Here is a 26938-nt window from a genome sequence, read left to right on the forward strand (position 1 = left end):
ACCCGCTCCTGAGCCTGTCTGTACAAATGCTGCTAACCATGTCTGCGCGGCTACTGCGGGGAGTAACATAACCAAAGAGGGACGATCACTTTCTGCCCAGCACTTTGCCTCAGTAATTACTCATTCTGCTCCTTTGCTGTGTGATCTCCTTAGAGAGATGCCGACCCCTTCAAACAGGGTCTTTGTCTCTCCTACAGTTGTGAGCGGTCACACCCTTTTCAGATAGGTTGGCTTGGATTCAGAAATATTATTATATAAAAATGAATTCCTAATGGAGCAGGAACTCATCTTTCTGTGCTGCAGCTGCAGCACAATTTTTCAAACTGAGGGATTGGGGAGGGGTGAAGGGGGAGGAGCCAGCTGTGCATAATTTATTTAGTTAGAATGTGCAACCTCCAGTCTGCATACTTCACACCCCAGCTGTCTGAAGAGTTCTAGTGTCTCTAGTGGATGAAACAGAATTTATTTTTATTTTTTTGTATAACAGCTTATTTTAGTGTGGACAGTCGATGAGGTACACCCAACACATTTCGCCAATCCGACTTCACACACACACACACACACACACACACACACACACACACACACACATTACATATATAATGACACATACAGTAAACACATACACAAACACTGAAGGATTTATACATACGATAGTAGATTACTACACTGAGAAGACCACTATTGATATGTATGAGTGGTGTGCAATAAGATTCAGGATGTGCAGTGCACAGGTAGACTAGACACAATCTGACTGTCTGGTTGTGAACTGTAATCTCTAATTAAAAGTCTTGAAAAATGTCACGGTACAGAAGCATGTATATGCAGCACTGCACACTGAAGAAATCAGCATGTTCACTTCCTTCTCGTTATGAAGCTCAACAGGAGAGTTTTGACAGACTGCAAGCTGCTTTTGGGGAGGAAGCAACACCCTGGACCACTGTGTTTGACTGGTTTGCAGAAGTTTGTAGCGGGACATGGTCTCTGGAAGATCTCGCGCTCATGGTGCCCTTCTCCATCACAACAATGCACCAGCCCATACGTCAAGGAAAAGTAGTGGATTTTCTGGCCCATTAACGCATCCAGGAGCTTCGTCATCCGCCGTATAGTCTAGACCTGGCCCCCTGCGACTTATGTTCCCACAAATCAAGCGGAATATGAGTGGGATTCGTTTTGAGTCACCGGAAGCTGCAGTGGATACCTTCATCCAGCATATCGAAGACATACCTGCTTTGGACTGGTCCAGCTGCTTCACCAAGTGGTTTGAGTGCAGTCAACTTTGCATAGACTCCTCTGGTGAATATTTTGAAAAGATGTAAAGTTCACTTTGTAAATATAATACTTTTTGTGCATGCGGAAACTTATTGCACACCCCTCATATTATGAAATTAGAAAAAAGGCTGTGACATAAAGGGCATATAAACAACTAAATGCAATTTATAATTCCTATTATTTGGACCCAAATATATACAATATTATCTTAATTACTTTTCCTAGTATAACTATAACTATATTATGTATATATTCTTGGATCCTGCAGGAACACTTCATGAAACATGATGATTAAGTTGGAATTCTTACTGAATCAATTATAAATGATGAAATAACCATTGTAGAAATAGCTGGTGCTCGTCTGTCATATTAAATTCATTCTATTTCAAAATACAGCCCTGATAATCCCTACTTCACTATTGGAGAGGGAATTCCCAAGAAGATATAGGTTAGTTTCAAGGGGATGTAGTCATAATCCAGGCGGTCGGGGTCCCAGCGGGTCAGCATACCAACACCAGAATCCCGACAGTCAGCATACCGACACCGGGGTCCCAGCCGCCAGAATGCCGGCAGGGGACCGAGGGTTATTCCCATTCGTGGGTGTCCATGACACCCAAAGAGTGGGAACAGAACCTGTGGCGAGTGCAGCGAGACTGCAAGGGGCTTTGCTGCGCTCGACCCCCCTGTTGGCATTCTAGCGGCCGGGAACCCGGCATCGGCATGCTGACCGACGGTATCCTGAACCCATCCCGTTTCAAAGTGCTGGAAAACATTAACCCTCTACAGTCTCCCTTAACAATATGTTATTTATTGTTTCAATTATAGTTATGTCAATACAAAAAGACAATCTATGGGCACACACTGGCACAAGGTGATTCTGATTATATATGCTTATAAGACAGCAACAGTAACACAGAAAACACAGAATACTCACAAAGGTCAAGCTCTCCTGTGATGCTCCCTAGTAAACATTTGTAATAAAAAAAAATATATTATTACTTTAATAATAATAATAATAATAATAATAACATCATCAATTGTTTATCTCAAATTTCAGCAGTTTACCTGACTGCCATTGAGAGTACTGAGTGCCAGAGATGTTGGTTGTGAGCCCAACTGGGTCTGTAAAAGTAGAGGGTGGAACAGTGAAAGAAAAAGAAGAGTATCTATAAGTTTGTATGTAATGGATTTTACATTTTATTGATCTTTATCTTTTCTGGCTTTATATTCATTTATGTATAGTAACACAATGTATTAATGTATTGCAAAACCAGAAATAAAAGGTTAGCTAAAGACTTTTAGGGCTATATTCAATTAAAGTCGGATCCATTCCGACATGTATTTGTCGGAAAGGATCCGACAACCCCTATTCAATCCCCATCTTAATTCAACTTTTTCAAGTCGAATTTAAGATGGGACCCAGGGGAGGCGAGGGTGGCGAGCTGCGGGGGGGACAGCCAGCGGGCATACAGGAGACATCAGCACTACAGTAGCACTGCAGCAGGATGTCACTAACCCGCCCGACCTCACGGCAGCTTCCAACCGGCTCCAGCAGCGTGCTGTCGGATTTGTCCCTGTTTTCCACATTAACACATGGATCGGCAGCTATTCCGCCGATCCAAGTGCTTTTCGGCAAGTCGAATTTATCGACTTGTCCAAAAATTTAGAAAAATATTGAATATGTCGAATCTGGATTCGACCAAAAAAAAGTTGAAAACTGACGTCTTTTCGACAGACGGCAGTTTTCGACCTCAATTGAATATACCCCTTAGAGACTCTTGCATTGTCCAAAATAAAATAAAAAAGTTGCCATATAAAACAACTTACTGTGTGGTTTGCTATTCCAATTGTGTTAATCGTCACCTTCCCATATATACCAAGAGTATCGATTCTTTCTAGGTTGATTCTGTGTCTGTAAGACAGCAAGTGTTTGCCGTTTGAAGAAACCTACAAAAGATTTAGAAATGGTTACTAAAAGAGAAACAGGTTATGCCAATATGTGCTATCAATGCAAGGCCTTTTAAATGTAACATAAAAAATAGGATTTTAATTACCTACCTGTAAACCCTTTTCTCCTAGTCCATAAAAGATATTGGGGGTTAACTAGTACGATGGGGTACGGGGTCCAAAGGAGCCAGTGCACTTTAAATTTCTTCAACTGGGTGTGCTGGAGAACGTGCCCGAAGGAGAAAGGACATATATGAGAGAAGGAAATATGATAACAAATTTACATACCAGCACACCACTAACATACAACAACCAGCAACAGCTGGTAACAACAACAGCTGAACAGGTAACCAAATAATAAGAACCTGCAGAAAAGTCAACGCTCTGAGGAAGGCGCCCAATATCACTTATGGACTACGAGAGCAGGATTTACCAGTAGGTAATTCAAATCCTATTTTCTCTAGCATCCATAAGGGATATTGGGGAATCTTGTACGATGGGGACGTCCCAAAGCTTCCAGAACGGGCGGGAACGTGCGGAGACTGCTGCAGCACCGCTTGCCCAAACTGGGTATCCTCTTTGGCCAGGGTATCAAACTTGTAGAATTTCACACAAAAAAAGTGTTCTTCCCCGACCAGGTAGCGGCTCGGCATAGTTGCAAGACCGAGACTCCATGGGCAGCCGCCCAGGAAGAGCCCACCGATCTTGTAGAGTGGGCCTTCAGAGACTTAGGAACAGGTAAGGCTGCCGACACATAGGCCTGTCGAATAGTAAGCCTAATCCAACGAGCAATGGACTGCTTTGAAGCAGGACAACCCTTTTTCTGTGCATCATAGAGCACGTAACAAGGAATCAGTCTTTCTGATCAGAGCCGTTTTCTTGACAGATTTTCAAGGCTCGCACAGCATCCAATGCTTCTGGAGGAGCAGAAGCACCAGAACTGGACGGAATCATAATAGGCTGATTCAAGTGAAACGCAGAGACAACCTTCGGCAGGAACTGCTGCCTAGTGCAGAGCTCCGCTCTGCCCTCGTAAAAGACCAAGTATGGACCTCTACACGACAAGGCCCCCAATTCTGAGACACGTCGAGCAGAAGCCAGGGCCAGTAATATAACAGTCTTCCACGTGAGGTACTTGTCTTCTACCGTCATCAAAGGTTCAAACCAGGAGAACTGTAGAAATTCCAACACTACTTTCAGATCCCAGGGTGCCGCAGGCGGCACAAAAGGAGGCTGGATGTGGAGTACCCCTTGCAGGAAGGTCAGAACTTCTGGCAACACTGCCAATTTCTTCTGGAAGAAAATGGAGAGGGTTGAAATCTGGACCTTAATGGAACCCAGGCGTAAGCCTGCAGGAAATGTAAGAAACGTCCCAAGTGAAACTCAGCAGGTGGATACGTGCGTTCCTGTCTTCTCCAGATATGATGATAGTGTTTTGACGTCACAGGTTTCCTGGCCTGAACCATGGTAGCAATAACGGAAAAATGAAAATGGAAAGGCCATTGCGAGCTAGGATGTTCCGCTCAACCTCCATGCCGTCAAAAGAAGTCACCGAAAGTCCGGGTAGACGAACGGTCCTTGTTGAAGAAGATCTCTTCGTAGTGGTAGAAGCCAAGGGTCTTGGACGGACATGTCCAGAAGATCCGCGTACCACGACCTCCGAGGCCAATCCAGGGCAAATAGAATTGCCTGGACTCCCTGATTTCTTATGCGCTTGAGCACCCTTGGGAGCAACGGAATCAGTGCGTCTACTGCTCTCACCTGACGGTCCCTGGTTCGTGAGCAATACCAGTGAAGCTTCTTGTTGAGACGAGAAGCCATCATGTCTATTTGCGGGCAGCCCCACTGTTTGATGACCTGCTGGAACACCTGTTGGTGGCATCCCCACTCCCCCGGGTGGAGATCGTGACGACTCAGGAAATCCGCTTCCCAGTTGTCCACACCCGGAATGAAGATTGCTGACATTGCTCTTGCATTTCTTTCTGCCCAGAGGAGTATCTTCGACACCTATCGCATGTAGGCTCTGTTTTTGTCCCTCCTTGTCGAATGATCTACGCCACTGCTGTGGCGTTGTCCGACTGCACCTGGATTGCGTGATCCTTGAGTAGAGGAGAGGCCTGAAGCAGAGCAGTAGATCGCCCGAAGTTCCAGAATGTTGATCGGAAGAAGGCTGTCGTGGGCTGACCACCTGCCCTGGAACTGCGCCCCTTGGGTGACAGCTTCCCATCCTCGTAGACTCGCATCTGTCATGAGGAGGGTCCAATCCTGAGTTCCGAAACTCTGGCTCTCCAGTAGATTGGAGGACTGCAACCACCACAGGAGGAAAATTCTGGCCTGAGGCAACAGCTGTATCATCCAGTGCATCTGAAGACTGGACCATTTGCTCAGAAGATCCAGCTGAAAAGTTCTGGCATGGAACCTGCCATATTGGATCGCCTTGTAGGAGGCGACCATCTTCCCCAACAATCTTATGCGAAGATGGATGGACACTTGAGCAGGTCGGAGTACCATGCAGACCATCTCCTGAAGTGTTCTCGCCTTGTCTTCCGGTAGGAACAACTTCTGGGCCACAGTATCCAGCAACATCCCCAGGAACAGCCTCTGAGTTGGCTCCAGGTGGGACTTCTGTAAATTGAGGATCCATTCATGGTCTGACAGAAGATGGATGGTGTGGTCGATATGGAGCAATAAGAGCTCCCTGGATCTTGCTTTTATCAGAAGATCGTCGAGGTAAGGGACAACATTGACCCCCTGGACCCGGAGTTGGAACATCATCTCCGCCATCACCTTCGTGAATACCCTCGGGGCTGTGTACAGGCCGAAGGGCAGTGCCTGGATTTGGAAGTGATCCTCTAGCAGGGCAAACCGCAGGTACGCCTGATGAGGCGGCCAAATCGGAATATGGAAGTAGGCGTTCTTGATATCCAAGGAGACCATGAATTCCTGTTCTTCCAGGCCCGCAATCCCTGCTCGCAGGGATTCCATTTTGAACTTGAACACCTTCAAATAAGGATTCAAGGATTTTAGATTCAAAATGGGTGTTACCAAACTGTCCGGTTTTGGCACCGCAAACAAGTTGGAGTAAAACCCCATGTCGCATTGCGGTATTGGTACTGGAACAATGACGTGGGACTGGACCAACTTTTGGATGGCCTGTTGCAACGTAACTTGCATATCCTCCAAAGCTGGTAAACTTGATTTTAAAAATCGTTGGGGAGGAGCTAATTGAGCATCTACCAATATATATGTTTGTTGTGAGAGGCAGAGAGGTTCCTGCATTAGGAGGAGGTGCAGGCCCTGACATGCCACATGGAGCATTATGGGGTTGCTCCAAGGTTGGTAGCTCTTAGCTTAGACATATTGTAGTAAGGAGCCATTATCATGTGGCTCCTTGCTGGTTAATCTTAGACCCAGATTGGGGTAATGGAGGTGTGAGGTGTGGTGCCTCTGGACTGGCTGAGCTGGATGGCCTTAGTGTGGCATACCTTTACATTCTACTAACACTTTTCACTTATTAATTTTTTAACACTATTTCTCTATTTTAATTGCATTTCATTTTTGTATCACCTTCTCTATAGCTTCGGCTTCCTAAATACTAATTTACTAACACTATAGTTTTTTCACTGGTATGCTACGCTGGGCTTTCTGGCTTATGCTGGTGTTTTGGGGTGCCACACCCTGCACCTAGATATAGCGCTAGGGACCCCAAATATACAGAGACGCCTTGATGCGGCTTTGGGCCTTATTCACACATTTGCGCAAATATGTGTAACGAAGATCTCTGAATTCTATTATTATGTGGAATTTATATCTGGTTACGGTTATGATTCAGGGTACTGGGGGAAACAAATGCCTTTTTTTCTTGCTTACAAACCGCAGGTACACCTGATGAGGCGGCAAAATCGGAATATGGAAGTAGGCGTTCTTGATATCCAAGGAGACCATGAATTCCTGTTCTTCCAGGCCCGCAATCCCTGCTCGCAGGGATTCCATTTTGAACTTGAACACCTTCAAATAAGGATTCAAGGATTTTAGATTCAAAATGGGTCTTACCAAACTGTCCGGTTTTGGCACCGCAAACGAGTAAAACCCCATGTCGCATTGCGGTATTGGTACTGGAACAATGACGTGGGACTGGACCAACTTTTGGATGGCCTGTTGCAACGTAACTTGCATATCCGCCAAAGCTGGTAAGCTTGATTTTAAAAATCGTTGGGGAGGAGTACTGTCGAACTCCAACTTGTAGCCTTGAGAAACAAAATTTCTGACCAAGGTATCATGGCAGGAATTCTCTCAGACGTGGCTGAAGTGACGCAGTCGACCTCCCACCTTAAGAACCCCTCGTGGTGGGTGTGCACCGTCATGCTGAGGCCTTAGCGGAAGCAGAAGCGGTGGACTGGTCCTGAGAGCTGGTGCTTGCAGGCTTTCTGGATTTACCTCTGGTGCCTCTAGTCACACTGGAGGCACCTCTGGCCTTAGATCGAAATCTGTGAGACCAAAAGGACTGGACAGACGGCCCCGGATAGGAGAGTCTCGCCATCGGGGCCCCAGAGGGGAGAAACGTGGATTTCCCAGCCGTAACTTTGGAAATCCAGTATCCAATTCAACCACAAAGAGCAATTCCCCAGAAAAGAGGAGGGATGCTACACTACGTTTGGATTCTGCATCCGCAATCCACTGACGCAACCACAAGGCCCTGCATGCCAACACTGCCATGGCAGAAGTCCTAGCATTAATGTTCCCATCTCCTTGAGCAAACCACAGAAGACACGTGTAATGTCCTGAATGTGTTTTAGGAGGGTCACCATAGTGACCAAGGGCATATTCCCCGAGAGGCCCCCCTGAATTTGAATGGCCCAGGAATGAATGGCATGGGTCGTCCAGCAACCCGCAATGACCGGCCTTTGTGAGACACCTGCTGCCATGTAAATAGATTTGAGTGTAGTCTCTTTCTTCCTATACCCAGGATCCTTCATGGTAAAGGAGCCGGGGCAGGCAGCACCACCTTTTTAGACAGGCGAGATACTGATACATCCACCCCAGGGGGTTCTCCCAAAATTTCCTACCTTCAGGAGCAAATGGGAAAGTGCCCCAAATTTTTTTGGACACTTTGGATTTTGTGTGTGGATTTTTCCAGGCCAGCTTGAATAGGTCATCTAACGCTGTAGAGTCAGGGAAAGTGACATTAGGCTTGTTTTGAATAAAGAAAAACGACTGCTGTGACGCAGCGTCCTCTAGAGGGAGCTTTAACAGATCCCTTATAGCCAGAATTAGGGGTTCAATACCCTGAGCAGAATCAGGATCCCCACTAACGTGATCCAAGTCATCCCCCATCCCCCTATATATCATCTGTATCAGAGAATGAATAAGGTAGCCCACGTTTCTGTGGACCTACATGAGAGGGGGGGGGGTCTGTGCTGGATCTGCCCTATCAGCTAAATCTGAAACAGCTTGTTGTAGTAGATGAGTCTTCTGCACATTAGCAGTGAGCTGGGATGACATATCTGACATCATAGTTTTAAGAGATCCTAACCAGTGGGGCTCTGTACCCTCTCCCCCAGTCCCTTCACTGATTTGTGAAGATTGACTGCATTGTTGACAGGAAACAGAATCAGTAGATAATGGAGAGAATCTGGTGTGACATACAATGCACAGCTTGTGTTTACCCATGTTTCACAGTAAGTACAGTAACATACACATACAGTTATATTGCAAGCCTGCCCTACTGTATGTGAGAGGAGACAGAGAGAGAAGGACACCAGCACACCCTGAGCTGCACAGCCCCAGTGAGGCTGTCATCTCACTATATTACAATAAACACTAACAATTCCTGTCCTAAAGAGGACCCAGATAGTGTACACAAGCGGCTCTCCCCCTTTGCTACACCCTGTACCAGATATCCAGCGTGGCTGAGGAATCAAGAAGCGCTGTGTGTGCTGAGAATGGCTACAGTAAGCAGAGGAAGGCGCCAAAATGCCTCCGGTCCCCCTCCAATGGCGCCGGAGCTACAGATATATATTATACTGGCAAAGTCTTCTTACAGCTAAAAAAACATCACAAGTGCTAATTCTAGCGGTTTTGTGCCAGTCTACACGGGGGATCTTAGCGGGACCCCCCCGGGAGGGTCCAGTACGCTGCGCCCGTGGTCAGCCGCACTTGAACCAGGGGACTCCCCTAGCGGGGTCCCCCCGTGTGTACTCCCCACCGATGTCACCTTCAGGCAGCGTTAGGGGTGTGCGGTGCGCTGCGGCTGTGACAGCCAAGGTGCAGTGCCCCACTGAACACCAACCCCTCAGGATGGTGGTCCTGCAGCGGGAAAGCGGCTCTGCACCTCGTAAGGGCTGTAACACACTAGCCAGTTTTCTCCGAATGGCAAAAAGCCGGACAAACTTTGTCCAGCTTTTTGCCAGCCGGCAGAGTCTTTCACACATAACGGCTTTGAGCCGTGTGTAATGCTGTGCGCATGCGCAGCAGCAGACACGGCTTGAAAAAAAAAACGTTGTGTGTGAAAGCTCCCCTTCACACACATGGTTCTCTGCCTTCAAAGATGGCACAGCCCCGGCCCGGCAGCGGACCTTCCAGTGGATATTTCCGGCTGCAACCCGGCAGCCGGGCCGGGGCCGTGCAGTGTGAAAGGCCCCTACCCTTTGCACTGTTAATTACAATACCGGCACGGGAAAAAGCCATCCGGCTTTTTCCCGGCTGGCAAAAGCCGGCGCGTGTTACAGCCCTATGGCCGATGACCGTCCCCTCCTAACTCCTACGGTGCAGGTATGCTGTTGACCAAACAGCATACCGAAAATAACGAACAGAAAAAAGAAATTGAAGAAAACTCTCTGGAGCTGCAGAGATGTGCATCCTCTCCTGAGGGCACTTTTTTCTAAACTGCCTGTGGGAGGGGGCATAGAGTGGAGGAGCCAGCACACCCAGTTGAAGAAATTTAAAGTGCACTGGCTCCTTTGGACCCAGTCTATACCCCATCGTACTAGATTCCCCAATATCCCTTATGGATGCTAGAGAAACTAAATTATATAAAACAGAAAGAATTATGTCAAAACAATATCATAAAATATCAAACGTGACAAAGTGTAACATGTCTGAAACCTTCTAGTAGACATTGGTTTGAGTAGAGTTCAGAGATTTAAATGTAAACAGATTATTATTGTTATAATAATCATACTCTCTTATTTATGGTTATGGATCAATGGGTCAACCTGAAAAAAGTCGACACAGTAAAGGTCAGGTTGCTTGAGGGAGGGTTAGGCATACTTTCCTAGTAGGCGTCGGGATCCTGCATGTCAGGATGCTGCTGTGAATAATCTGACCGCCGGCATCCCAAGTGCCAGGATCCCGATACCATCCCACTTGTGTCAGACTTCAGCAACAGTACCTGGGTGTATTGCAGATGGCCAGTTACCATGATGTAGAACTATAATGGAGCATCAGTATGTAATATTAGCCTCCATTCCGCAATCCTTACTGCTCACAAGTTCAGACACCCCTTAATAACAACTGTGTGGCTGTAGAAAAAACCAGGCATGACCCAACGCACCTCAAAAAGAAGACTGTTGTCTATTAAGGATAATTAAGGTTGAGGACTGTGGAGCTCATGCAGAGGTGAAGGCAAGACAGTTTTGAGGGTGCACTTTGCATATTTCCGCACTCTCCACAGCCGAGCATCCGCAACTTAGCAGCACTTTACTAGTGGCTGAGTGGGGTAACTGGGTGGACGTTCACACTCAGAGATGGTATGTTGATGAATTGAGGGCTATGCAAAGTTGCATGTATGCCTGCCAGAGGTTCCCAAACTCAGACCTCAAGGCACTCTAACGGTCCTGGTTTTAAAGTATATCCATGCTTGGCTACAGGTGACTTAATTAGTACCTCAGTCAAGTTGATTAAACCATCTGTGCTGAGCCATGGATATCTTTAAAGCCTGGACTGTTAGGGTGCCTTGGGGACAGAGTTTGGTAACCTCTGGTGTATGCAGAAAATTGGCTGTTTTCAGACATAATTATGCAGGGATTTGGCTGATGCAGATCAAGTTGCTGCTCGGCAAAGTTGTAATGCCGAGACACCCTGGGCAGCCGCCCAGGAAGACCCCACCTTACGAGTAGAGTGGGCCTTAACAGATTTTGGACACTGCAATCCTGCCGTAGAATAAGCATGCTGGATAGTGTACCTAAGCCAGCGAGATATAGTCTGCTTTGAAGCAGGACACCCAATTTTCTTGGGATCATATAGGACAAACAGAGAGCCCGATTTCCTGTGACGAGCAGTTCTCTTCACATACATTTTCAAAGCCCTCACAACATTCAAGGACTTTGACGAAATTGAGGAGTTAGTAGCCACTGGCACCACAATAGGTTGGCTGATATGAAATGCCGACACAATCTTTGGAAGAAACTGCTGACGTGTCCGGAGTTTAGCTCTATCTTCATGGAATATCAAGTAAGGGCTTTTACAGGACAAAGTCCCAAATTCTGACACACGTCTAGCAGAAGCTAAGGCCAACAGCATGACAGCCTTCCATGTAAGAAATTTGACCTCAACCTCCTGTAGAGGCTCAAACCAGTCCGACTGGAGAAACTGCAACACCACGTTAATGTCCCAAGGCGCCATAGGCGGTACAAAGGGAGGTTGGATGTGCAGAACTCCCTTCAAAAAGGTCTGAACCTCAGGGAGGGCAGCCTATTGTTTCTGGAAGAAAATGGATAGGGCCGAAATCTGGACATTCACAGATCCCAACCTCAGGCCCATATCCACACCTGCTTGCAGGAAGAGGAGAAAACGTCCCAGTTGAAACTCCACCGCAGGAAACTTCTTGGACTCACATCAAGAGACATATTTCTTCCAAATACGATGGTACTGTTTAGACGTTACCCCTTTCCTAGCCTGTATCAGGGTAGGAATTACCTTCTTCGGAATGCCCTTCCGAGCTAGTATCAGGCGTTCAACCTCCATGCCGTCAAACGTAGCCACGGTAAGTCTTGATATGCAAACGGCCCCTGCTACAGCAGGTCCTCCCGAAGAGGCCTTGGCTCTTCCTGCAACAGATTCAGAAGGTCCGCGAACCAAGCCCGCCTTGGCCAGTCTGGAGCAATGAGGATCGCCTGAACTCTTGTTCTCCTTTCGAGCTTTAGAACTCTTGGAATGAGTGGGAGTGGTGGAAACACGTACACTGACTGGAACACTCACAGAAACACCAGGGCGTCCACTGCCACTGCCTGTGGGTCCCTCGACCTGCAACAATAGCATAGAAGCTTCTTGTTGAGACGAGAGGCCATCATGTCTATTTGGGGTAACCCCCAAAGGTCTGTTATTTCCTTGAACACCTCCGGATGGAGACCCCACTCCCCCGGATGGAGATCCGTGTCTGCTAAGGAAGTCTGCTTCCCAGTTGTCCACTCCCAGAATGAAGATTGCAGAGAGCGCCAATGCGTGTTTTTCTGCCCAGAGGATGATTCTGGTCACCTCTGACATCGCAGCTCTGCTCTTCGTTCCACCCTGTCGGTTTATGTAAGCCACAGTCGTTACATTGTCTGACTGTACTTGAATGGCCCGATTTCTTAGAAGATGGGCCGCCCGAAGAAGACCGTTATAGACGGCTCTTAGTTCCAGGATGTTGATCGGCAGGCCGGCTTCCAGACCTGACCACCTACCTTGGAAAGTTTCCCCTTGAGTGACTGCGCTCAAGCCCCGGAGGCTCGCATCCGTGGTTAGAAGGACCCAGTCCTGAATCCCGAACCTGTGTCCCTCAAGAAGGTGAGGCAATAGGAGCCACCTGAGGAGTGAAATCCTGGCCTTTGGCGACAGGCGAATTCTCTGGTGCATGTGTAGATGAGATCCTGACCACTTGTCCAGGGGATCCAGTTGGAAGGCCCGAGCATTGAACCTCTGGAGAGCCTCGTAAGAGGCCACCATCTTCCCCAGAAGGCGAATGCATTGATGAACCGACACCCGGGCTGGCTTCAGGACATTCCGGACCATTGTTTGTATCACCAACGCCTTTTCCTGCGGAAGAAACACCCTCTGCACTTCCGTGTCGAGGATCATCCCCAGAAAAGACAACCTCCGGGTTGGTTCCAAATGAGATTTTGGAAGGTTCAGAAGCCAACCGTGGACTCTGAGTAGGCGGGATGTGAGTACAATGGACTGCAACAGCTCCTCCTTGGACGATGCCTTTATCAGTAGATCGTCCAGATACGGAATGATGTTTACCCCCTGTTTTCAGAGTAGAACCATCATCTCCACCATCACCTTGGTGAAGACCCTTGGTGCTGTAGAGAGGCCAAATGGCAGGGCCTGGAACTGGAAATGACAGTCCAGTAATGCAAAACGGAGAGAAGCCTGATGCGGTAGCCAAATCGGAATGTGGAGGTACGCATCCTTGATATCCAGGGATACTAGGAATTCCCCCTCTTCCAGACCTGATATCTGTTACGTTCTTTGTGCTCCGAACGAAAGATAATGAGTGGTAAGTCCCGAGCACAAGAACGTGATGCTGAAATAGTGACAAGGTATAATAATAACCCCTAGCAACCTAACTCCATTGTTTCACCCGCGTGGTCAGTCTACGCCTGCGAGACTATGTGTTCTTGGGCCCACGGCAGCCGCGTTTGAAGGGTGGATTAGGTCTGCCCAACTCCGATGCCCCCCGGTCTTAGTATGAGACAAGGTGTAAACGGAGACGGGATGATAACAAGGGGACCTAACTAAACACAAAACTGAGCTAGGGGCTACTTCTGAACTACAAACTAAAAGGTATGTGCGACACGGCCGCCAAAGGAAAAGGAAACCAAGGTACACTATCCAAACCTTACACGGCACCGCCGTATACCAGGTAGGACAGCTATGGCGGAACACCTCCGCAAAAACAAGAATAAAAGGAATTCCACAGCCAAGGCCGCAAGACGCGGCTGAGGGCCGCTACTCACAACACCGAGAACAACTGTAAGCGAACCGGAATCTTCAGATCTCTGACGCAGGTGACAACCGACAGGAAGGCAGGGAGAAGTGCAAGGATTGGCTTCCGACACCAGGAGTCAGGACCACCGGAACAAGATGACTGGTCTACAGAACACCGGACAGGGAATTTTCTCCAGAGCAGGAACAGCTCACAGGAAGCTATCACCGGCGTCTGTGAAATGCACTGAGACAGAATATAACAGGGAGCCCTCCAATAAGCTGCAGAGAACCTAATTAGTGGTGTTGTGCAGCTGCCTTGCTGCATGACTCAGAGTTAGACAGGTGTTAATGATTTATATGGCAACGGGGAACGCGGTCCGCCTGTGGCGTCCCCGTTGCCATGGACCCAGCGGCTCGGCGTGCACGGCATCCTGGCGTTGCTAGGCGCCGTGCGGAGGAACAGGGAGGTGCGGTGGCCGTGACCGTGGTTTAGCAATGGTCGGGCGCCGGCGAGAGCCGCGCGCCTAACAATATCACTGCCCTGAGAGACTCCATTTTGAACTTAACTCCCTCAGAAAAGGGTTCATTGATTTTAGGTTCAGAATGGGCCTGACCGAACCATCTGGTTTCGGTACCACGAAAAGGTTTGAATAGTAAACCGTGGCTTGCAAATGAGGAGGTACTGGCACAATGACCTGTGCCTCCCCCAACTTCTGGACCGCTGCTTGTAGGACAGTCCTGTTCGCCTGACAAACTGGCAAGCCCGATTTGAAAAATCGGTGAGGAGGGAGATTTTGAAATTCCAACCTGTATCCCTGTGACACAATATCTATCACCCAGGGATCCAGGCCGGACGATACCCAGACGTGACTGAACTGTCTGAGCCTCGCTCCCACTGGCCCCACCTCCAGGCCGCGCGGTCCACTGTCATGCGGAGGACTACGGCGTGCTGGAAGCAGGCTTAGTTTCCTGGGAACCTGCCGCAGCAGGTTTCTTGGATTTAGCTCGACCTCCCCTAAAGAAGGTAGTGGACGGTCTGGCCTTTCTAGGCTTGTTAGACCGAAAGGACTGTGATGCTGATGAAGAGAAGGATTTCTTCTGAGCAGGTGCAGCTGAGCGAAGGAACGGAGACTGTAGCCGTGGATATCCACGCATCCAAAGCTTCCCCAAAGAGAGCCTGACCTGTGTAGTGTAGGGACTCCACACTTTTCCTGGATTCCGCGTCAGCCGACCACTGGCGCAGCCACAGTCCCAGACGAGCTGAAAAAGACATGGAAGAGATCCCCGCAGCCATGGAACCCAGGTCTTTCATGGATTCTACCATAAAACCTGCTGAATCGTGAATGTTACGCAAAAATAATTCAACATCATCCCTATCCATTGTATCCAAATCCTCAAGCAAGGTGCCTGACCATTTTACTATAGCTTTTGCAATCCATGCACTAGCAATAGTGGGACGTAATATTTTTCCCGAAGCGGTGTACATTGATTTAAGTGTATTATCAATTTTTTGATCAGCTGGCTCCTTTAAGTCGGTAGATCCCGGAACAGGTAAAACCACCTTTTTTGAGAGTCTGGACACAGATGCGTCAACAATTGGTGGGCTTTCCCATTTTTTCCTATCCTCCTAAGGGAAAGGAAACGCCACCTGGACCCATTTAGGGATCTGGAATTTTTTTCTCAGGGTTTTCCCATGCTTTCTCAAATACAGCATTTAATTCCTTTGACGCAGGGAAGGTTAACGAGGCTTTCTTATTTTCAGTGAAAAAAGCCTCCTCAACCTGCTCAGGTGTTGTATCATTAATATTCAATACATCCCTGATAGCCTCTATCATCAATTGCACCCCCTTTGCAAGAGAGGCAGACCCCCGCAACACATCCCCAGTACAGTCTGTGGTATCAGAATCGGTATCCGTGTCATCCTGCATGACATGAACAAGTGCACGTTTGTGGGGGTATATAGCGGAGCGTCCTGAGGTACCAGAATCGGGCCATACTGCCATAGAGTTCTGTAATACCAGGGTTGCAGATTCATTACTTGCAACCCTATCTGAAATCCAAGAACCCACTCTGGTTCCCTTGCTGGAATCTGTGCTAAACCAGTGCTATCCTGATTACATGGAATGGAATCATCCTGGGAGGACATATCCTCCACAGCATATGACACAGTGTACCTGGACATAGCTAAAGGAGACCACAAACCCCCCCCCACACACACACACACACACAGGGGAGGGCAGACAGAGTTTCACCCCCAAGAATGGCAAGAGAGACACAGAGATTGGAGCCAACCCACACACAGCGCTTTTAACCAAAGGGAGATCCCTTGTTAGCGCTGACTTTGCACCTTAATAGGATACACAGTCGTATTGCAGCCCCCCCCCCCCTTCTACAACCCCCTGGTACCGTGAGAGATAGCTGGAGTTGCTGTGGAGGGACCTTCTTTCTACTGATCAGCGCTGTGCAGGCAGGAAAATGGCGCTGAATGCTGCTGGGTCCGCTCTGTGGAGAAGCTCTGCCCCCAAAATGGCGCTGTCTTCCCGCTCTTCATCTGATTATACTGGCCGGAGGATTGATGCTGGCTGAGGTCCTGGGACCACGACAGGCTTTGTGACCAGTGTAGGGTGTAAGCGCTGGCTCAGGGCGCTTCTCAATGCGCCGCACTATGTACCGCTGTGACATCCCAGGAGTGCAGTTAATACTGCGCTCCTACCCTGCTGCCGCCATCTTCACACTGGCCCCCCGCTTCCAAGGGGGTCGGTGACTCACTCGCCACAATCTTCTGCTCTGAGATGGGGGTGGCAGCAGGGGTGAGCGATCCCCTGTGGCGGGGAGCGATCTATCCCCTCAGGAGCTCAGTGTCCTGTTAGCGGAGTAAGTGGCTCAGACCCCGCAGGGCGGACACTACTCCCCCCCCTTAGTCCCACACTGCAGGGCGGCTGTTGCCAGCAGCCTCCCTGTAAAATAAAAAAACTAAACTAAACTTCATTAGGAAAGCTCAGGAGAGCTCCCCTAGCTGTGACCGGCTCCTCCAGGCACATTTTCTAAACAGAGTCTGGTAGGAGGAGCCAGCCCACACTCTCAAACTCTTCAAGTGCCAATGGCTCCTGGTGGACCAGTCTATACCCCATGGTACTCATGTGGACCACAGCATCCTCTAGTACGTAAGAGAAAATATGTTATATAGCATAGAGGAAAGTGATAAGTTATTGAGGAAGAGCAGCTACAAGTACTATAGCTGCAGTCCTTCACTTTAATGACATTTATTTAAACCAAAATCCAAAAATATTACAAGTGAAAAATATCTTTGCATACTTAAAAAAAAACCTACAACTCCTAATGTTAGGTTTAAATGCTGTTTATATGCCTCCTATAGAGACAAGAGAGGTCAGTAATTGATGTGACCAGATATACCACAACGCACCTGGAATTTATGTTGAAAAATAAGAAATATGACTTCGAATGGCTTTCCCTTTGTGAAAGGCATTTGGTATGTTATTTCTTCCCTGCCCCAGTTTTCATTCTGTAAGGTGTTACACACTATCAGTCCTGAACGTTTCCATCTTGGGTTAAAATGAAAGGCCACATCAGAGCGAGGTTTCACACTGCTCCCGCACTGAAAGTCTATCTGGAACCTAAGATTAAAAACATACATGAATCTTGAAACAACAATATTTGAAAACATTAAGGGGCAGATGTACTAAGCCTTGGAGAGTGATAAAGTAAAGAGAGAAACTACCAACTAATCAGCTCATAACTGTCATTTTTTAAACAGCCTGTAACATGTCAGTTAGTAGCTGATTGGTTAGTACTTTATGGGGGTAATTCAATTAGCCGCAGTAGATTACTGCAGGCTAATTGATCCTCCGAGCTAATCAATTAACCCCAAAGCTGGCAGTCATCAGGCATTTTTTTCACCTGCTCAGACAGGACAAAAAATAAAGTGCTGCAATGGGGTTAACGCACAAATTTATGAACTTTTCACAGATACTGAGCAATAACGCCAATTAACCCCTATTAACACAGTAAGTTAACTGGTGTTAATGAATCTATCTGAAGAAATTAAGATGCTAACTGAATAGTCTCGGGCGTTAAAGTATAAGGCTACCTCCCGACTTCACCCTTTGGTACACATAGGTCCAGATTCAATAGCCGCAGAATGTGTTGCTCGGCCTCTCCTTTCAAGTAAAGAACCTAGAGCTATTAAATTAGAGACCCACATTCAACCCAAGAACAGCCCCAAGCCAGCAGTTCACTGTTATTTCTGATCCTATTATGGGGTATATGCAATTCACGGCGAATCGCGGCAAATTATCGCCGTTTTTAAATTCGACTCAATTCGACAGGTGAATTCCGGAAGGTGGCTTCCGGAATTCACCATATTCAATGAAAAACGGATTCGCCAGAGTCGCGGGCGAAAATCGGCCGATTTGGCGGATTTTGCCGCGATTTTAAAAAACGGTAAAAAACGGGAAAAACCCGGAAAAAAAAATGGCGTGGGGTTTCCCCTCCAAAGCATAACCAGCCTCTGGCTCATCGAGCTGGTCCTGGTTCTAAAAATCCGGGGGAAAATTGGCCAGGGATCCCCCGTATTTTTAAAACCAGCACCGGGCTCTGCGCCTGGTGCTGGTGCCAAAAATACGGGGGACAAAAAGAGTAGGGGTCCCCCGTATTTTTAACACCAGCATCGGGCTCCACTAGCTGGACAGATAATGCCACAGCCGGGGGTCACTTTTATGCCGTGCCCTGCGGCCGTGGCATTAAATATCCAACTAGTCACCCCTGGCCGGGGTACCCTGGGGGAGTGGGGACCCCTTCAATCAAGGGGTCCCCCCCCCCCCCAGCCACCCAAGGGCCAGGGGTGAAGCCCGAGGCTGTCCCCCCCATCCAATGGGCTGCGGATGGGGGGGCTGATAGCCTTTTGTGATAATAAAAAGATATTGTTTTTTCCAGTAGTACTACAAGTCCCAGCAAGCCTCCCCCGCAAGCTGGTACTTGGAGAACCACAAGTACCAGCATGCGGGAGAAAAACGGGCCCGCTGGTACCTGTAGTACTACTGGGAAAAAAATACCCCAAAAAAAACAGGACACACACACCGTGACAGTAAAACTTTATTACACACTACCGACACACACATACTTACCTATGTTGACACGCCGACTGCCACGGTCTCCGACGATCCGAGGGTACCTGTGAAAAAATGATACTCACCTTCCAGCGTCCAGAGATAAATCCACGTCCAGAGAGATAAATCCACGTACTTGTAAAAAAAAAAGAACACGCAAATACCCGCTCCATACCGGACTAGAAAGGGGTCCAATGCTTTCACATCAGACCCCTTTCTACCGAATGCCGGGACATCACGTGACTCCTGTCACTGAAGTCCCTTCAGCCAATCAGGAAGCGCTACTTCCGTGGCGCTCACCTGATTGGCTGTGCGCTGTCTGTACTGTGACAGCACATCGCAAAGCCGCTCCATTACTTTCAATGGTGGGAACTTAGCGGCTAGCGGTGGGGTCACCCGCCGGTCAGCCGCTGACCGGCGGGTGACCTTACCGCTAGCCGCTAAGTTCCCACCATTGAAAGTAATGGAGCGGCTTTGCGATGTGCTGTCACAGTACAGACAGCGCACAGCCAATCAGGTGAGCGCAACGAAGTTGCGCTTCCTGATTGGCTTAGAGACCTTTCTGTGACAGCTGTCACTGACAGGTCTCATTCGTGGAAAGGTGTCCCATGTGTCAGCATGGGACCCCTTTCAGTCCGGCATGGAGCGGGTGTTCGGTTTGTTTTTTTGCCAAGTACGTGGATTTATCTCTGGACCATCGCTGGGGTGAGCATATTGATCTTTTCTTTTCAGGTATCCGTGGATTCTACATGGAGAAGAGGACCGATGTCGGCGTGTGAACATAGGTAAGTATGTGTGTGTCGACGTATGAAATAAAGTTTTACTGTCGACGGTGTGTGTGTCCTGTTTTTTTGGGGGTATTTTTTTCCCAGTAGTACTACAGGTACCAGCGGGCCCGTTTTTCTCCCGCATGCTGGTACTTGTGGTTCTCCAAGTACCAGCTTGCGGGGGAGGCTTGCTGGGACTTGTAGTACTACTGGAAAAAACAATATCTTTTTATTATCACAAAAGGCTATCAGCCCCCCCATCCGCAGCCCATTGGATGGGGGGGGGACAGCCTCGGGCTTCACCCCTGGCCCTTGGGTGGCTGTGGGGGGGGACCCCTTGATTGAAGGGGTCCCCACTCCCCCAGGGTACCCCGCCCAGGGGTGACTAGTTGGATATTTAATGCCACGGCCGCAGGGCACGGCATAAAAGTGACCCCCGGCTGTGGCATTATCTGTCCAGCTAGTGGAGCCCGATGCTGGTGTTAAAAATACGGGGGACCCCTACTCTTTTTGTCCCCCGTATTTTTGGCACCAGCACCAGGCGCAGAGCCCGGTGCTGGTTTTAAAAATACGGGGGATCCCCTGTCAATTTTTTCCCCGCATTTTTAGAACCAGGACCAGCTCGAAGAGCCCGAGGCTGGTTATGCTTTGGAGGGGGGACCCCACGCCATTTTTTTTTATGATTTCACCGTTCCAGCATAAAAAAAAAAAATAATATTTTAAAAAATATATAAATAATATTTGTGCCTCCAAAAATAAAAAATAAAAAGTACCTAATCCCTTCTAATATAAATAGATCTGCTATTCCCCAAAAAAAAAACCACAAAAAAAAAAACATGTTTAAAATTTTTTTATTTGTTTTCACCCTCCAAAGTGTGGCGGATTGAAAATGACGAATTTGCTGTCTAAAAGCACTGCTGTCGAATTTCCAAACTTGAATTGAATATGCTTTGGTCGAATTGCAGCACTTGTATCATTGCAGAAAAGTCGAATTTGCAAAAATTCGAATTTCAAAAAGTCGAATTTTGAAAGTCCGTTTTTTGGTCGGAAAGCACTGAATTGCATAGGCGATTTTTTTTTTTGGTCGAAAATGACCCGAAATTCGACAATTTCGGGAATTCGACCGCAATTGCATATACCCCTATACCTCTAGAAAATCAACGCGGAATTGAAAGGGAGTAATTGCTTTTAGGATTGCACCTCCAAAGTTGGTGATAACATATTAGAATTTATTTTAATGTAACAATGTCAGAAAATATTGCAGTACCTCTGGTACATCCCTCTAAATAAGATTGTACTTAAAGGTGTTTATATTGTAAAATATGGCCAAAAAAGACAATTCATTTTGAGTGTAATTTTCTCTGAAAAGCAGAGAGAAGGGTGTAATAATGTGGGACATGTATGTGTTGTATTGATAGGAAAAGATATATTTATTTTTTTTAATTTGCAGACGGTTGTTACAAGTACTTTATCCCAATATTTTACATTTTGTATAGTCACACTTACAAAACTTAATAGAAGATGGTTTAATGTACCCGAAAATACTCTAAACTTTATTACTTGTAGAAATAAACATGCTGGTTATCATTTTTCATTCATTAATAAAAGTTCTAAAATTAATTTCTGTGACACCTTGTAACGTCCTCCTATACTTTTCTTAAGGTCTCTAACATCCTTTTACACTGTCTTACAGCCACTTGCTATCTTAGTTAGCGCTTGTTTTTCAGGACGATTTTGATTCTCTTTCATACACTTCATATAGATCACACACCACAGAGTTAATGCAGGATTTCCGCGACTTCCTTAGTGAATTGTTTCTATTTTATTAGCAAAAATACTGTATCACACAAAGTACACAGATTATGAACTCGCAACCTCACAGCCCAAAATTTGTAGCCAATTGAATCTGGCCCTACATATCATACAAATTAGAATAAAGAATTATTATTAAAAAAAAAATGTATATATGCAACACTTAATTTGAAAAAAAAAACATGTGTTGTGAGTTGCATTGGTTCCAATCATAAAGGACTCCTTCCCCCAGCATGAATCACAGCCTATATACATCTTGTATATCTGATCTATTGTCCTTAAAAGTCCCTTATGTTAACAATCAAATATGCAGCTTCTGATGATGAACCATTAACAAAAAAAAAAAACATACATGGTTTCGCAAAATCATTTCGAGTAAATAAACTGTAAATACCTGTCTGCATCTTTAGCAACAGACCCATGGATCACTACCATGGTTCCTGGTTCCAGGCTTCCAAAAATGGTGCCAACATATGGGATGGCCTGTGACAAAAAGTAGGTTATAAACAAGTACAATTGTGGCAGGGACAGCATAGTTCCACATGGTGTTAATGTGGAATGTCAGGATTTCCTAGGTTTAGCAGAGCAACAGCAGTAGGACTGAAGGGTCCAGTTCAGCTTTTGCCTCAATCAGTTGTCAGCAAGTAGCTAGGCTAATTAATTAACAGCACCTGTAATCTGCCTTTTTTTATGTGTTCTGTGAACAGAGATTTTGCTCCTGATGGCGGTTTAATGTGATGCGACCGGTTTTGCAGCTGTCCGCTGACTGAGGGGAATTTTCGCACAGCGTACACATGCAATCGCACACGGCAAATTTTCACTCCCCCTGGGCGGCGACTATCTGATTGCAGGACAGTGTAATTAGCAGCACAGCAATCAGGTCTGAATTAGGCCCTAAAACTTCATTCATCTGCTTTGCATACAGCAGGGGGGGGGGGGTTGTTTCTAGAAGAAAAAAAAAAAAAAAAAAAAGAAGAAAGAGAGAGAGAGATTACCGGATCCAGAATGGTCATCTGCAGCTCCGTCCCAGACATCTTCCTCTTTTAAGAAAGTACTGAAAGAAGTAGTACATAGTTACAATCGTATACTGACTAGGCAAATGTATTTACTAATTCAACACTACAGTGATTAATACAGATATAATAGGCTTAAATCCATACAAATCTATCACAGCTCCCCCCCCCAAAAAAAAGCTTCCTTTTTATTAATGAATTAATTAATTTTTTTTAGCTCTTTCCTCGATTTCCTTTACTGGTTATTTTCTGTTATCACTGGCATCGTAAACAAATAAAAATACCAATATATGAAAATATACAGCGCTAATAGTTATTCCCACGCCACTGACATCAAATCAAGATGGCCAGTGTAGTGTAAATAATGTGTTTATATTAACATCTGTGTTCACCCATGCTACTGGAATGGGATGCGGTTATATGACCGATGGTACGCAGGAATGTTATAAACCAGTGTGACTACACATCAATATGACATTATGCATCCCACCTGATATTTAACTGACAATTTAAAAAAAAAAAAAAAGGTACTGAGAATGATGTGCATGCTTCTAGAATATCAGACAAGCGAGAACCTAAAAGTGGGACAGACAATACATATATTCATACAGTGCTAAGTTTAGCCTTGTCAAAAGTTTGTTGCAGTAGTATTACTGACACCTATGATTATCTTACGGACAGGTCAGAAAGCGACCTTATTAGGTATACAATCAAGTACTGATCATTCACTATTATGTCTTCATTCAGAATATTAACACCAGAACATCATGACATTGACATCAAAAATGTAAACCTAGACAAAATGACATTTGACATGTCGATATTAGCGTTAGGGTTACCGTCAGGTTTCGGCATCGACAATGTGTCAACAAACTGTACATGTCAACATAATGGAGGCAACATACTGTAGTATGACATTCTGAATGCCAGCAACATAGCCTATGTATCCCATGTTATTATGGCTGGTACTATACAGAATGACAGCCGTCTCCTCTCACAGCTCCAACTTGTTTAAATGGACAAAATAGATTTTGTGTGTGCCAAAAACACCAGTTCGGGTGGCAGCGGGTATCCGCACTGTAATAATAATACACCCGCACCGCACTGTAATAATAATACACCCGCACTGTATTAGTAAGACATTGTCACAAGAGCACAACGAGCCGCCTTACCCGCAGCAGCCTCGGAGCAGGGGGCGTAGGGAGTCGGAGCGGACACAGTCGGCGACACCGGCAGTCTCTCTCTCTCCCAGGCAGCAGTTTCTGTCTGAATCGGGAAGCAGCAGCAGTCACGACGAGTGGGAGGACAACGTCACGCCCATTGCTCTACCCTATTATCGTCACCTACTCTCCCACTTACACCGCTAGTGACAACATAACAAACTACTGCTGCTCGCACTGTGTGACACTTACAGTGACTCTGTGTTCGCAGTAAACAATCAGCATTTGTATTAAAATGTCTCCGTCACTGTGCGAGGATGATCAGGCAGGCAGCCATAGTTGCAAAGACCAGTGCTGTCTCTTATGTGTATGCCTACCGCTGACAAAATGGCTCCAGAATGAGGACAGACACTGTGTCCATGGTTGGTTCTATATCGGAGTGGGAGAAGGGACCTTGCTACTACCTAGGGGAGGAGACACGTCACCAGGGGGAGGAGCTACGGCCGAACAGGATACCCGAAAAGTACGCTCGTCACGCTTCGGGCTCGGTGGCTCACTCCGCTCCGCTTCGCTCGCCACCTAATTACTAAAGGTAACAGTTGGTGGCGGGGATAGTAGAGCAACTGTCCCGCTGGCCTAGCTCCTCCCCCTTGTGGTCGTGGGTCCTCCCCCTGACGGAAAAGGTCCCTTAGCCCACTTGGATCTAGCCTCAACCCTGTGTCCATGTGCCGGCCCGTCCTCACGTCACTTGACGTATGTGAAAGCGAAACAGGCACTATTATTGGTCGCTAGTGGGGCTGGGGGCGTCTTGTTTTGATGTGGCAGTTATAGTTAATATATAATTAAGCAACCAATGAGAGACATGTCATGTTGTCAGATGTGTGTCTGTGCGTGCTGTGTGTGATAACAGAGATCCCTCTTCCGGCTGTGAGTGTACACAGTACTGTACGCTGTTTCTGCAGCACTAGCAGTTAGTGTGATGCTGTGAGGAGCAGCACTCAGCAGGCAGTGATTGGATAATGACCAACCCTGCCTGTATTTAATCACTGGACGGGGGGTGTTAGGTGTGTACGGTAGTGGTGGATGAGAATGGCTTCTAGAAAGAAAGCAGCAAAGAAAAAGGAGAGCAGGTCAGGGGTAGCGTGGATTGCATATACTTATTACTGTGGCTCTGGTATCTCTTATATGTATATATCTATATCTCTATCTGTTTAGTGATCCTTACTCTTTTTACCATTGTTTTGTATAATATATTTTGCCCAGGCTAAGGTGACCATCTATCCGGCTTGTGTGGACTGAGGCCCAAATGTATCAAACCTTACAAAAGTGATAAAGTGGAGAGTGCTACAGTACTAGGCAATCAGCTTCCTATCTGCCATGGTACAGGATGTTTGAAAAATGACAGGAAATAATTATAATTTTTCCCCTTCCCTTTCAGAATCCATTTCAAGCTTCTCACACTCGCTTACAAAGCCCTCACCCACTCCTCTCCCATCTACATCTCTGACCTTATCTCCCTTTACACTCCCACCCGTCCTCTTCGCTCTGCTAATGCACGCCGACTCTCCTGCCTACGGATTACTTCCTCCCACTCCTACCTCCAAGATTTTTCACGTGCTGCACCACTTCTTTGGAATTCCCTACCTCTCCCCCTCAGACTCCACCTCTCTACAAAACTTCAAACGGGCTCTCAAGACCCACTTCTTCACCAAACCCAGCCAAATCTCATCCTAACCCTCTGTTCTACGCTCTCTATGTACCCCAACTGTGTCACCCCTGTCTGTCTACCCCTCCCCTTTTAGAATGTAAGCTCTCACGAGCAGGGCCCTCTTCCCTCATGTGCTTATCCTTTCTTACTTTAATAATCTTCAACTGCACCAATTCCATCAGTCTTCTGCCACCTGATACTTATTCCAGTGTCATCTGCTGATGTAACTATGTTTATTTACCCTGTACTTGTCCTATACTGTCATCAACTGTAAGTTGCTGTTTTCCAGTTTGATTATTTGTTTATGTACTCTGTAATTGGGCGCTGCGGAACCCTTGTGGCGCCATATAAATAAAGGATGATAATAATAATAATAATAATTTTTATTTTATATAGCGCTCTTTCTCCAACAGGACTCAAGGCGCTTTGGTTGGTTGGTACTTTATCACTCTACTTTCGCTTTTTAAGGTGTTCCAACAGTACAGAGCGTGAGCATGCATAAAGTTAGGGCAATAGGATGTATTTCTTTCCTAATCTGTCCAGGGAAGGGGGTTTAATGAAAGTTTGATTTAATCAAGCTTAACTTTTTTTTTATTGTGGAATTTTTATTTTTTCTTTCTGTAGTTTGGAGATCTAGTGAAGATTTATTTTGATAAAGCGTCACTTAACATATCGTCATGGGTTTTGTTTTTCCACCTGGTTCAAAAAGGGGGGGGGGGGAACCTACAATTGCCATATTTATCAGTGAGTCATCAGTGCCTAAAACTGGCAGAACAAAATAAGGGGGACTACTAAGCCGTGATAAGAGTGGAGAAGTTGCCCATGCCAACCAATCAGCACTGAAGTAACATCTATAACTTGCATACTATAAAATTATACAGAGCTGCTGATTGGTTGATGGGGCAACTTCTCCACTGGCTCACTGCTCCGCTCTTCTCACTGCTTGGTAAATGTCCCCTTAAGTGTCTTTGACCGACAAGATGGCACAAACTTTATGCCATTAACAATGACCATCGATGGTTATCAACCACTAACCGGTGATTCTGCCATGGGTTTCTGATTCTCAGCCATTGCTGGCTGTGAGGCAGCAATGGATTTTTATTTTATGAGCAGTTAGGGCTTTTTGGCCATTTAGAGCATAAGAGGAGGTACACGTATACCTTGTTTATAGGAGCAAAAATAAATATTTTATGAATATATTAGGGTTGACAGATATGATTCTATT

The 26938-nt window shown here is 46.6% G+C and overlaps 2 protein-coding genes across 3 annotated transcripts in view; one reads left to right on the plus strand and one right to left on the minus strand.

The window, feature by feature from the left end:
* The window catches only part of LGALS8 (galectin 8), a 128173-nt gene extending 103575 nt beyond the window's left edge, over window positions 1–24598 (minus strand). The window contains exons 1-7 of one of the 2 annotated variants that reach the window (XM_063917995.1): window positions 24258–24598; window positions 22828–22886; window positions 22227–22315; window positions 17552–17762; window positions 3100–3219; window positions 2338–2394; window positions 2207–2233 (exon numbers count right to left, since the gene is read on the minus strand). In XM_063917995.1, the coding sequence (XP_063774065.1) occupies window positions 2207–2233; window positions 2338–2394; window positions 3100–3219; window positions 17552–17762; window positions 22227–22315; window positions 22828–22866 (543 nt within the window). In that variant the 5' untranslated portion in view covers window positions 22867–22886; window positions 24258–24598. Of the gene's footprint in view, window positions 1–2206; window positions 2234–2337; window positions 2395–3099; window positions 3220–17551; window positions 17763–22226; window positions 22316–22827; window positions 22887–24017 lie in introns of both variants that reach the window. The other variant, XM_063917994.1, reaches the window with a different exon arrangement.
* Window positions 24599–24928: 330 nt separating this feature from the next.
* LOC134910215 (centromere protein H-like) overlaps window positions 24929–26938 on the plus strand; it is a 249427-nt gene continuing 247417 nt past the window's right edge. Inside the window, exon 1 of the mRNA XM_063917996.1 lies at window positions 24929–25135. Within this exon, the coding sequence (XP_063774066.1) occupies window positions 25089–25135 (47 nt within the window). The 5' untranslated portion in view covers window positions 24929–25088. The remainder of the gene's footprint in view (window positions 25136–26938) is intronic.

Source organism: Pseudophryne corroboree, chromosome 4 (genome assembly GCF_028390025.1).
Source record: "Pseudophryne corroboree isolate aPseCor3 chromosome 4, aPseCor3.hap2, whole genome shotgun sequence".
In the NCBI taxonomy this organism is placed as follows: Eukaryota; Metazoa; Chordata; class Amphibia; order Anura; family Myobatrachidae; genus Pseudophryne; species Pseudophryne corroboree.